At 37.5% G+C, this 13,942-nt stretch overlaps 1 protein-coding gene across 17 annotated transcripts in view; it reads left to right on the plus strand.

The window, feature by feature from the left end:
- PCDH15 (protocadherin related 15) overlaps positions 1–13,942 on the plus strand; it is an 819,982-nt gene that overhangs the window by 315,049 nt on the left and 490,991 nt on the right. For all 17 annotated transcript variants that reach the window (XM_075535092.1, XM_075535093.1, XM_075535090.1 and 14 more), the window contains one exon: positions 7,655–7,774. In XM_075535092.1, the coding sequence (XP_075391207.1) occupies positions 7,655–7,774 (120 nt within the window). The remainder of the gene's footprint in view (positions 1–7,654; positions 7,775–13,942) is intronic.

A 13,942-nucleotide genomic window follows, 5' to 3' on the forward strand; every position in this document is an offset into this window, starting at 1 on the left:
GCCCCTCCTTATCACTTTTTCTGGTTTGAACCTTGAGATCAACTTTGTCTGATATTAGGATTGAGACTCCTGTTTTTTTGAGTTGCTATTTGCCTGGTATATCTTCTGCCAGCCTTTTATTCTTAGTTTATTCTTATCTGTGAGCTTAGGATGTTTTTCCTGCAACAGATCAATGGGTTATGTTTTCTAAGCCAATTGGCAAGTCTTTTTTATATTACTGTAGGAGTAAAGGTCATTGACATTTAGACTTATTATCACAATCTTGGATTCATTGCTGTCAACCTATGTCTTTTGTCTTCGGTATTTTCCTATCACCCTTCTTATCACGGTGCTGTGTCTTGGTGGGAGGCTTCTTCATTGCCTTCTTTTCCATCTAAGGCCATGTTATCTTGGTGATTGTCATGGGCTTGTTGGCTTCTGGTTGGAGTTGGGCTATAAGGTATTCTGCTTGTGCTTGGTGGATGTTGTCCTTCTGGCCATAGTGGATCAGCAAGGATATTCCATGGGGTTGGGTGTCTTGCAGCATATTCTTTGTTTTTCCTTGTCCTGGAAGACCCTTATCTCTCCTTCTATTTTAATAGATAATTTTGGCAAGGTAGAGGATTCTTGGGGAGGCATTTTTCCTTTCCCGATTTTGGAAGATATTACTCCCCTGTCTCCTCCCCTTCCTGTTTTCTGTTGCTAGGTCTGAGTATATTCTTACCTGAAAGCTATTGTTTGTGACTGTCTTCTTTTCTCTTGGTGCTCTTAGGATATTCTTCATTTCCTCAAAGTTGGACAAATTAACTATTATATGCTTTGGTAAGCTCTTCTTGGGGTTTAGTCTAATTTCTGGCCTCTCTACTTCCAGTATGAGTGACTGATTCTCATTCATATAGGTGCGGAAGTTTTCTTCTGAAATTATCTTGTTAGTTTAGCTGTCTACTTCTTCACTGTGTCTTGTTCTGTAAAGCCAATAATTTGGATGTTATTCCTCTTCATAACCTCAGTCATTGATCTCAGGTTTTCTTCCACGTATTTTGTTATCTTGTTGGACTGTCTTTTTCATTTGTGGAGTCCTGCCTTATTGTATTTGGGATCACTGATATGGTTCTCAGCCTCCTCTAGTCTGTGCATGAGATCTGTGATATTGTGATGCAGCTTCTGCTACTTCATCCATTAGCTCCTGTATTTCCCTTTGGTGCATAGATTTCATTCCCTCTATCGTTGGATCCTTATTCTGTGTAGCTTCCTTTATCACCTGTATTATTCCAAGCAGCCTTCTGAAATTTCTTTTTGTGTCAGATCCATGTCAGATTCTTCTATGAGCATTGTTAGCCCTGCTGTTGTGGTTTGTTTTTCTAATTTTCTTGTTGGGAGTGATGCGGTGTCTTGTTGTTCACGTGATGGTTTTGAAGAGCTAGGTGCCATATATCTGGGAGACCCAGAGGCCCTGCGTAGTTTCTCTGTGTGACTGGCAACAGTGCTTTCAAGGGCTGCCTGTGGCCTACTATGGAGGTGGGTGGGGCTGCTGTGTAGGCAGGCACCTGGTATGGTGATTCAGTGGTCAACAGATATGAGAGGTTGCGAGCACCAGTGGAGACAGCTGTGGGGAACTCAGTTTGCCTGATGGATAGCTCCCAGAATAGTGAACAGGCTGTAGGCAGCCAATGCATGGGTGGTGGCCTCATTGGGATATAAGGTGGTGTGTCTGACATGAGCTGGGGAGCTCTCAGAATTGAGCAGTTTACCCTTTGGATTCCAGAGCTAGGCTAGATTTGGGGAAGGATACCCTCTGGACCAGGAATGAAATCTCCACTGTTCTGCTTGTTAGGTGGGCTGAGAGGGAGTGGGGCAGTGATGGTCCACAAGCTGGGAGATACCCAAGCCTCACCTATCCATAGCTCCATGGCCTGGGCACTTGCTGGGCTCATCCCTGGCTCCAGCTAAGGTGGTGTGCATGGCGGGCCCACAAGGATGGACTGGCTGGGAGGGAAAGTGGGGAGTGGAAGGGGTTTCTGAATACTTCAGTGCCAGGGAAATAGTGGATAGGAAGTGCAGGCGCTACTTGGTGCATGGGGGTGAAGGTGACCCAGGTTGGGTGACCCCAACCCCAGGTGATCAAACATGCTGTGGGTTAGGCCTGGGCCCTGGTGACTGCTGGGAGGGACCAGAGTTTGTAGCGGTCCTCAAGCCTTTTAAAGAGGGGGCCAGTTCATTGACCCTCACACTCATTGCAGGGTCGGACTACAGATTTAAAAAACTATGAACAAATTCCTATGCACACAGCCCATCTTATTTCGAAGTAAAAAACAAAATGTGGCAAAAACACCTGGTGGGCCAGATATATGTCCTCAGCGGGCCGCATGTGGCAAAATTGCCGCCAAGCCCTGTGGAGAGAGGGAACCGTGGGAGAAGAGCATAGCTCTCTGGGCTGGGAGCCACAAGTGGACAGTTGCTATGTGGTGGTCAGGCCATGGCTTTGAGGAGCATAACATGACAGCTGTTCATTTCCTGGGATCTCCACCCGGCCAGCCATTTCTGGGGGCGGGGGTTGCACTGGTGGATAGCAACTGAGGTGCACAGAGGTTGCACTGCCAGCAGGAAATCCCTGTTATGTGGACCCAGATATCCCGGGCTTGGAATAAAGCACTTGCAGGGCAGGGCCACCTCCCAGACAGGGAGGACCCCAGGTCTTTGTGGGAACCTTTCTAGTCACCAGAACACTCTCACTTGACCTCCTGGACATCAGACTCACTGGAGCTGCTTGTATGATCTCCTTCCCTAGGAGCATCTTGAAGCTTCTTCTCCTGTTTTAAATGACTAGTTGACTCTATTGGCAAGAGTTACTTATGGGCCATATATATGGTTCAATTCAAATGTTTGTTTATTTTTTTCAGCAATAATACCCTGTTTCAAATGTATTGCTTTATAATAGTCACTTAACATAATAGGCCATGTCTTCCAAATGAATTCTCCTCTATTATTGGCCTCATGTATTTGAGTACAGCCAACATGACATTACCTAACAACAGCAGCATGGTTACCTTTATGAAGCATTGATGTCTTTATCTTATTAAACTCGAAGATCCAAACACTGCCATCGAGTTACCCTGCTTCATCTCAGTACTGTCGAGTCAATTCTGACATCCCATCTTATATAGGTTTGCAAGACCATAAATCTTTACAGAAGCAGGTAGTCACATCTTGCTCCCATGGAGTAGCTGGTGGGCTTAAATTACTGACCCTACAGTCAGAAGCCTAATGACTAGTCTACAGTGTCACTAACGTTTTACATTTATTAAAATCTTAAATAAAACATCAAAATATAGATCTAAAGTATTCCTCAAAATTTAAGCTAATGCTAAGATGTCGTGGGTAATGGTATTGACTTTCCAAGAATATCTGCTGCAGATCAGGGATCACAGAGGTAAACAGAGACAGCAACAGAGAGGATTCAAACTTAAATCTCATGATTTCTGCTCATTTGTGTCTCTCAACCAAGTGAATTACTATTGATATTTGTCTTGTATTTATAGAAGGATGTGAATTCTCTATTCTGTGGGGGAGAGAGCACAATTAGATTAGGGAGGACAAAAATCTTTCTTTTGGAGAACTGGTCTTGATATTTGGGTTTACTCAAATGCCTTTAACTCACAAAATATCTGTAAAATAAAGAACTGCTGACCTTTTACATTCACATTCTAATTTTTGTTACCATTGACATTTTCTTGAAATATTTCATTTAATTCCCAGTGATCATATTTAACGTTTGCATTTAAATGTATCTATGCATTGCATGAATTTTTCAATATCTGTTGAAAAGCATTTGTGAAATGAGAAACATGAGCTAAATAAATAAGTGACATCCCCAGGCAGCTGCTCAAGCTGATGATCTTCCTATGCATAGATTGCCCTTCAAAAAACCAAATTTATATTTCTGAGACTTGTTAAAATGTTACAGGACACAGCATATGACCATCTGCATGGCAGATGTGTCCTGAAAATGGTGAATAATAATGCATATAGAGACACTAATTATAATAGACAATCTGACTGTTATGTAAAAATCTGCACCCAATACATAATATTCAGAAATCCACAAAGCATCAGGTTATTATGTCTTTTGTATAAAAAAAACAGTGACTTTATGTCCAGGTAAGGATATGTGTGTATTTATTTTTATACATTTATTTAATATGTACAAAACCCATTGCCATCGAGTTGATTCCAACTGATTTGGAGCCTATCAGACAGAATAGAATGGCACCATATATTTCCCAGGCAGGAACTCAAGTTGCTTAATCATTACTAATTAGTCTGCCAAGGTCACGGTCAACAGTTCAAAACCACCAGCCACTGTGAAGGAGAAAGACAAGGCTTTTCTAGCCCACAGAGAATAACAATCTCAGAAGTGCAAAGAGGCCACTCTGCCCTGTCCTTTGAGGTTCAGATGAGTTGGAATTGACTTGGTGGCAGTGAGTTTGTTTGTTTTGATTGTTAATAATTTTTTTTATTTGATTGTTAATAATTTTATGGAAGCAAATTGTCACAGTTTCCTCCTACAGATTAGTGGGTAATTCGAATTGCTGACCTTCAGTCTAGCAACCTAGCACTTAACCACAGTACTACCAGGGTTTTTATATATGTGTGTATACACATGCACATATATGTACATACATATATATTTCTGTTGATATATAAGTGAAGCAAACTAATGAAATTGCATTCTAAAATCTATGATAACTTGTTAATCTTGTTGATATCCCTATTTTTTATTTTCTTCTGCTTATTGGCATCAAGTACCCCCACCTGAAGAGCAAATAAAAAAGCAACCAAACCATTCACATTCAGTCTATTCCAGTTCACGGCAATCCTGCAGCATCAAATCCAGGCCTCCTCAATAGGACATTTTTAATTTAAGCACATATGCCTTACCTTTATTTTTTCCAGCTTTAAACACCCACACACATATACAAAATATTATAAAGCTCAGGCTATATATTAATATGTCCAATATCTGAGTCTTGGATCATACATTAAATACGGGAAGCACCCTTTGTGCAACAGAATGCAACACTTTCCGTCCTCATCCATCCTCATAATTGCTGTTACGTTTGAGCCCATTGCAGATACCATGTCAATTAATCTCCATAGGGGGCTTCTTCTCTTTACAAAGCACGATGCCTCTTCTATGGACTGATCTCCTGATTACAGGTCCAAAGTATGTGAGAGTAAGTCTCATCAGCCTCTCTTCTAAACAGCATCCCAGCTGTATTTCTTCTTCCAAAACAGAGTTGTTCTGCTCTTTTGACAATCCACTGTACCTTCGATATCTTTGCCAACACTACAATCCAAATGCATTAGTTCTCCTTTTTCTGCTGTCTACTTTCCCCATGTCTATGAGGCATGCTCTTTTGGTGTTGCATTTTACATTTGTACATATTGAATGGATGCTTTTGTATTCTGTTAGTGGAAATGAGAACAAAGAATCTTGCATGAACATAAAACTATGGACAAGAGCAAAATTCACTAGTAGACGTTGCTAGCTGCAAGGTCGCCAATTCGAAATCACCCGCCATTCATGAGAATGATAAAGATTTCTACTCTTGTAAGGCATTACAGTATTGGCAACCCACAGCGGCAATCCTCTCCTGTCTTATGTATGGGGGTCGCCATGAGTTGTTATTGACTCAAAGGCAGCAAATTTGCTTGCTGTTAGACAAATCCCAAAGGAGGCTCAGTGGGGCTATGGACTGGACATTGGATTACTATATTCATCCCAAAGTCAACAATTCGAACCAACCAGCTGCTACTAGACAAAAGTGAGGCTGTCTGAACCCATGCAGATTTAGTGACTCAGAAGCCTCTATAGAGGTACCCAGAGATGGAATTAACTCCAATGCCAGTGAGTTTTAAACACATGTCAAACTTCATTACAAATGTGGCTCTTTACCAATGGCCACTGCAAAGATCTCCACATCAACAACTAAACACTTTATTATCATTGTTGGAAAGTAAAGTTTTAAATTTTTACCGAAATCATAAACAGGTGTAAAGAGAATTTAGAATTATCTCTAAAGAACTTTCAGACCTCTGAATGCTAGAAATTGTATGCATTTTTTTCCTCCTCCTTTCTAGGTAGTGGTTTATCTTTTACTTTCCATTCCAGAATATCAAGTAATAACATTGATTTTCAATGTATATTTCTACTTTAAATTTAAAGGAATTACTTTAAAGACATAGCATGTAAATTCCATTAGCATTCCCAAATATAATCAAATTTTAAAATGAGAGTAATTGAAATGGAATTGTTTTTTCTATTCGCCTTAAATTAGAGACATAATCAAATAAATGATTAGTCCTATCCCTTGTCTCTTATAGTCTGTTCTCTATCATCTTTCACTAATTTCATCACTAATCATAAATGTTTTGAAGTATTCAATACATTTAAATTCATTTAGAGCATTAAAATAAATATATGGTTTATTTTAAACTACTAAATATTAGTTATTTTTATTATATGAAAATGAAATTTCTAAATTGACTTAAAAAGATGTGTCAATGACAAAATTATGAACTGAAGATAATATTAAGATAACAAAGCACTTTATAGTCTTTCAAATTATTTATTGCAATCAACTTCTACCATAAAAATATTTCTAAAAGTTTGATAGCCAATAAGACTTGGGAAATTGGAAAATGTTTTTTGGAGTTAGAGAATATGCTTTTTTTTCCACCTTAATTGCATTTCCATTTCCAAACAAAACTGAGAAAGCTAATGGCTCTGAACTATAAAAAGGAGCATATATTTATTGCTAAAATTTGTGCATTTCTCTATTTGAAGTAATGAAGGAACAAAACTATAAAATCAAAGCCAAATCATAAGGAACACAATGTTTTGGAATGCAGAAATGTTTTGGGAGGAGGTGCCATCTTTTAAGTTGAAATGTAACTTTTGGGTAGGATTTCAATTCAAAATTGAAGGATCAGAATAATGCTATGTCTGTCGGCAAATGTTCAAATCATGGTTTTGTCTTATACCCTAATATTTCTTTTACCCTATATGAAAATAGGTAACTATTTCCTCAAATCTTGTCATGTGACCATTTTTATTCAACAAATATTTGAAACACTGAAGAGGCTCCCAGCTCCCTTTACCCTCTGTAAATGTACCTCTCTTGCCCCCATTTTTCCTTCCCTTTAACTTCATTTGCATAAAATTGAAATGACAATTTTCATTGATCTCTCCGATGTGTTTACATTTTTGTTTGTTTTAAAGTAATAAAAATAATTGTAAAAAATTCCTATAATTTAAATCCTAACTTCTATGTAACAATGTATGAAGTTTGTTTTAAAGGAGAAACAACAGGTGAATTTCCTTCACAGCAGCTCAAATATCAGTTATAATAAATGAGTCCATATGTGTTACACACTAAAGCAGTGTGTAACATTTCTTTGCTCAAAACAAAGATCATGAATTTTGAAATTTCAGACTGTATAAAAAGCTTCTATGGAAAATTTATAAGGCTTCTTTCAAAAGTTCTTCAGGTTTGGGATTGCAGGTCGATGTCTACTCTTCACTTATTAAAACACGGTTGATCACTGTGCTGAACAATTGTGGAGTGCGGCCTATGGAATGGTCATTTAAGGTTTGTCTTTTATGTACTTTCAGCTCACTCCAGTTGGTACCACAGTATTTACAGGATTTTCAGGCGACAATGGCGCTACAGACATAGATGATGGCCCAAATGGACAGATAGAATATGTGATTCAATATAACCCAGATGATCCGGTATGTACATGCCTATTTGGATTATAAGGAGTAAATTGATACTACTAGTAAAATTATCTCTATGCTGCCTTTCAAAAAATGCATCCTCTAGTTTTCAAATTGAATTTGTTTCTAGCATATGTAGATAAAAGCTTTAAATATATTTATAATGGTCCAAGTTCTTTTTTTATACTAAATTCCCATTGTGTTTGTGTATTCTGTATCATCTAAACTTAATGTTGAATAGTTGAATATACTGTCTACAACTCAAATTAATGTAATTCCTTCAGTTCCCCATAAAAATATCTTTAGAATCATATTTCTAGTGATGGTATTTCCCAAGAATCCCAGAAATCTTACCAAAATAAAGCAAAGGTGATGATAACACAGTTTAGTTATTGCCCTCCCAGGTTGTGTTTGTTTTTTGCCCTCTTTTGCATTAGGGCCTCGATTTTTGACACTTTCTTGAAGCTGTGAGACAATTTAAACAGTGACGTGTACACCTGATTCAAGCAGAATCCTGTGCTTGAAGTGAGAGCTGGGTGCTCTGTGACTTAGCTCTCTTCTTCGTCGTAGGCCTCTTCACGGACTACCTGGGCTCCTCAAAGCAGAGTTTTAAAGCCATTAATTAATAGTGTTCCACTTATCATTTTCTCTTTAATGTTCAATGCTAGGAATGTCAAATATGGCTAATATATTATTATGCCTTTATTCCTAGACTTCATATTCATTATCTAAACTTTAAACAATTAGAAATACAATTAAACACTCAAACATACCAAAACCAAACCAAACCAAACCTATGTTTAGCTCAGAAATTCTTAACTCTAAACTTGTAAAAATTATTAACTGATCATAGGATTTAACTCACAAATATATAGTGATAATTAAAGTGGACTGGGAATTTTGGTAGGAGCACTTCTATTCCATAATTGAGATACAAGGCTCATAGGTGAAATAATGTAATTGATATGGCATTTTTTTTCAAAAACTAAGAACAAGACCAATAACAGTAATCATAACTCATGGCTCCTCCCATCTGTTGGAACTCTATAGGCTCCTTAGGGTTCTTCAAGAACTAATTTTGGAAAGGCGATCACTAGACATGCCTTTGAGGTGCCTTAGGGTGGACTGTGTCCTTCAAGCTTATGATTAGCAGCTGAACCGAAGCGTTCACACCATCCAGGAAGCCCCATCCAAACTCCACGTGTTAGGACTCAGAGTTAGTCTAATATGAGACTCTCATACACTGTACACTTTTCCTATTTTTGTTCAAAGGAAATATTTGTAATACCTGTGGTAATTAAAAAAAAGAAAAAATTGAGGATGGGAATTAATCATAAAGAGACATGGGTATAGCAGATATGAGGAAGAAATGGGTTCTTTTATCATTATTAATCAAAAACAGTAAGTTTCAGCATGTTTATGGGCAGAGACAATGACGCCAAGAAATGGGAAGCTATTGAGTCTGTGGCAAAGAAGACAGACTCTAAGGATCAGAGGACTCCTGCGGAACTAGAGTGGAAACGATCAAACAGACAGCATAGGAGAAAAATACGTTTGCCTTAAAGGATAAACAGGCAGCTGACTCTGCATTTCATTTCTAAACAATTTATTTGATTTTATGGTTTGCTTAAGAATTAATTGTATGTGTGCCATGGTCATTGATTACATTCTACAAAGGTGATTCCTAATCTTTACGCCTTGAACCATAAACAGGAAACCACCCGTCAAGTATGGAATGGCACAGCACGCACTTTAAACTATTTATTGCACAGCAGTTAAATAAGAAATCCATATTCATGGTTTATCTCTAACACAAAATTCATGAGTTGGAAACTATCTTTTGGAAGCTTTGTGAGCCTAAAATTCCTTGTTACCAGTGTATTAATAAATATCAGCATTACCTCCTCACAGGGATTTGTGGAACTGACATCAAATATAATATGCACCTTTTCCTATTTACTGAATGAATAATCGAAATAGCCATGTGCAGTGTCAAAATCAAACACACACCATAGAAAAATGTATTTTATCAGTCCAGCCTTAATGTGGAATAAATAAAGAGATTCTTTGATCATGGTTTTAATTCAGTGAGGCAATAAAAAGACAACAGGAGAGTACTTAATTTGGGATTTATTAGTGGAGAAAGCATTAACCAAGACATATTTGGGGGAGCTAATACATCTTGATCCATCAGAGAAACTTTGTGTAAAGCTTGGTACTTATTTCTTCCTTTGAAGAGCTATGAGAAATATATTTAATTATTTTTATATCTACTACTGTTAATTATCCACTACCTCCCTCTTATTGATAGTATCATAATATTTTCCTTATTTCTAAATCTGAAAACCAAATCGCATGTGTAATGAATGTATTATTTATCGTGTCTCTTTTTGCAAGCACAATTATATTTTCTTCTCAAGTTATGTCACATGGTGTGGTAAGCTGGAGAAAATGTGACTTGTCCTGTATTCATCAGATCCGCAGTTCTGCCCACCCCTCCCTGCTTTGAGCCATAGAATTCATTACCAGAACTCACCAACTGGTGATCTGGGATTTAGTTTGGCTCTAACAGCAGTTGTTATATCAAAATCTTTAAAACATCAAGATATTTTGCCTTCTAATTTAGATTTTTCTCCTCTTGATATTTATATTATGGTATTTAATTTATGGCTTTGTTCCCATATAATCTTCCATAATTTCTTGATATATTTATGATAAAGTAATCAGTAATACCTCATTAATAAGTATCCTAGACTCTGGATTAAAGATTTTATTCTCTGCTAATTATTTTTTATGATGCTAGTTCATTGCTTTTAAGGTTTTTCTTCCTGCAGTGTATTTTATCATTTTTACAATGTTTATTCATAAAAATAAGTTCATAAAGCATTATTATTAAAACCCTCTAGACTATAGACTAAGAGAATGTATACTTTGCTCATTACAGTTTTGTGAAATAATCTTTTTAGGACCCTCATACTAAGAGAAAGCAAAGTCATAATGCATTGAACTAATGAAGTCATTTAATAGAATGACTTTTTTTTTTTACCACGTGCTCTGTAGAAACTTTCATTTCAGTGAGTTTATGTCATATGAAATATTCCAAAGCCTCCTGAGAGTTATTTTGATAAGTCTATTCATAGAAGAGGTTGTCAAATTTCTTAATCTCTTTCATGAATACCAGGCTAGAGTGATACTTAGTAGCCTGTTTAAGTGTTTTGACCCAGAGTCACAGGAAGGACGGAGGGCATGCGGTGTAGTAGCAGCCCAGCTGCCTTTCAGAAACGCCCTGGAGAAGGTAAAGCGGCACATAGAGCCTTTCTTTCTTGATGGTTCTGTTAGAGTGTGTCAGAGAGTGAGGACATCTTTCTACAACTCTTCCTGAATATACTGTCTTTCTTTCGCAATTAATATCTGTGGCTCCCTCCACCTTTCAGAGGATTGAGAAAACATGAGACATGCTTTCATTTGCAATGTGTAGCATGTACTATAGGTTTGCATCCGGATTCGGGACGCTAAAAACTTGGTTCACATGTAAAAGGGCTTCTAGCGAATCATTATCCTGAAGCAGTTTTGCATAAAGGTCAACTTCCAAATTGTGGATAATATTAACATATTTCACATTAACACTTGTCAATGCTTATTTTTAAGTAGGTTACGAAGAGCATTGTTTGAAACTTTAATAATGATTTACATGGATCACTGTATGGAAGTCTTAGGCCTATACAATCATAGTATTTTCATTTTACAGCGAGTATGGAGGTTTAAATAGGTGATTGAGCCCAGGTCTTCTTTTCAATTCATATCCCCATTTTAAAGTCACAGCACACATGCCCCTAAGGAAAGGCAAGTGCTTAAAAAATCTTTTTACTCATTTTATTGGGGACTTGTACAACGCCTATCATAATCCATATATACATCTATTGCCTGAAGCACATTTGTGCATACGCAGTGCATCTTTAAGTGTGTATTTATGAAGGGAAGGAAGGAGTTAAGTCAATATGAAACAGAAAACATGATCGAAGTTAAAAGTTTCTTTTCTATTGGGGCCAGATTTAATGCTGTTAGCACAACTCTTAGTTCCTCTTGAGTGGACAAGGGCCACTTGCCCCCCTCCCCCTCCCCTTTTCACTTTAGGGAATCATAGACGCGTAGTCTCTCTAACAAGGGCGATCAACCTATATATTGATTAGCAGTGGATTACAGTGGTCTGGCTTAGGCAGAGACCGGTTAAGGTTAAAGTGATTGTATTCAACCTGTGGGATTTTGGAATAGTGACTGATTAGGACACGAGTGCTGGTTATTGAAACTAAAGTCAGAGTCTTGTGTAAGAAGAGGAAGGAAGAGAAAACATGACGGATTTATAAAAGTTATAGAAAAACAATGAGAGAGCTTATTATCCCTGAGAGACAGGCTAAACTTCCCAATTCCCAGTACACTCATACATCTATCTCTCCTATGTATGAGGGGGCTTCTTAAAACTCCTGGGAAAGTGGAATTTAGAGATAATGAATTTTTTATATAAATTTTTGAAGTTCTCAGTATATTTTAATTTCTTAATGCTTTAACAAAAGTACCAGGAAGGTAATTTTAAAGAATAGAGCTTTACTTTCTCAAAAATAAGGAGGCAACAAATCCAAATTCAGGTCACCAGTTCTGGGGTGACTCTTCATCACTTCTGGGGGAGATCACTTAGTTGTCCAATCCCTACCTACTCCAGTTCTTGGACATCTCCATCTGGCACCTCTCTGTGCCCAACTTTTACTTTGTTTTGTATAAGAAAGATAGACACCATGTATTGCTACTAGGGTTTTGTTCATACATGCCTGGGTTTATTCTAAATAAAACTTAGTTAGCAAGTTCCCTCAGTAATACATTTGTCTTAGATGGGTTAAGAGGCCCTCCCAAAAGGAAAGGGATCATCTTTGTTCCAAGGAAAGATAATAATGTCAATGTTTAACAAAATTTAAGTGGACATTCTCACTAGTCATTGAATTTTTCAATAAGTTAATGGCAAATCTGTCCCAAATTAGCAAGGTTTTAGATGCATAAAGTGTTTTAAAGAAGGTTGGGAATATCTCAACAATGAGTCAAGAAAAGGACGGTAATTAACTTAAATGAAGAATCTATGACTGAAGTCCAGAAACTGATGGCAGAAACCCACGGAATTACATGTGAAACAATTGGTACTGGAGGTGGGATCTCACCTGTTCCGCATTTTCAATGTTAAGGGCACATGTTGGGTTCAGCAAACTTCTGCCTTTATGAGTGCCGAAAAATTTACACGAACATCAACTACCTTAGTAAGCTGATCTTTCCAAAAGGTTTTTAAAGAAGACTGAAACTAATGAAGGTGATTGTATGGAGCAAATCATAACTGGGTTTAAGTATTGGATTTCCCAATACAATCCAGAGAGCAAGGTACAATCATAACAATGGCTTCTCAGGGGCCCTGCAGAGCCAGTTACAGTCAAGGAAGAGAGGTCAGCCCAGAAATTCATGGTGACTTTTTTGTGACGCCAAAGCGATAACCTTGGCTTAGTCTCTCAAAGAACACAGGACAATATATGTGTTTAGGGTGGATGGATCTCCATCTCTCTAAAAGGAACAAAATTATTTTAACCCTCCCGCCCTTAATTTTATCAGTTCATGGTCACCCATGACTATTTTGATGGTAGCTGAGTAACTAAATTCTCAGTTAATGATGTGCTGTGTTATATATTATTTTTGATGGAAGCTGTACATTTGGAGCCTGCCAAGTTAGATTAAAAAGAGATTATTAAGAAGTGTGCCCATAATTAGATATGAGTCACTAGTATAGTATGGGTAGAGATTAGCATTTCAATTCCTTCTACACAAAGATGCCAAGTCATTTAAGTTTTTATGGATAAATATCTCCAATTATCAGCAAGCCGGTATTGCCTTGGTTCCTAAAATTCAAGCTTGCTTAAGTAAATATATATTTTTCTGCTCCCACAGCTCTTTGCCTTTGAGGGGTTTGCAGGTAGGCAGAAATAATAGCAAAAATCATGTGTAAACATTCATGACTTCCAATGCCAAGGAGTGGGGATATACTATAAAAATATATAGACAGAAGATACTTTTTTAATCAAGTAGGCCATGTATTGTTTCTTAAAATATTGAGGGCCAGGGTAGTGTCAAGATTCATTGGTTCGGTGAATCAAA

Source organism: Tenrec ecaudatus, chromosome 16 (assembly GCF_050624435.1).
Source record: "Tenrec ecaudatus isolate mTenEca1 chromosome 16, mTenEca1.hap1, whole genome shotgun sequence".
Classification (NCBI taxonomy): Eukaryota; Metazoa; Chordata; class Mammalia; order Afrosoricida; family Tenrecidae; genus Tenrec; species Tenrec ecaudatus.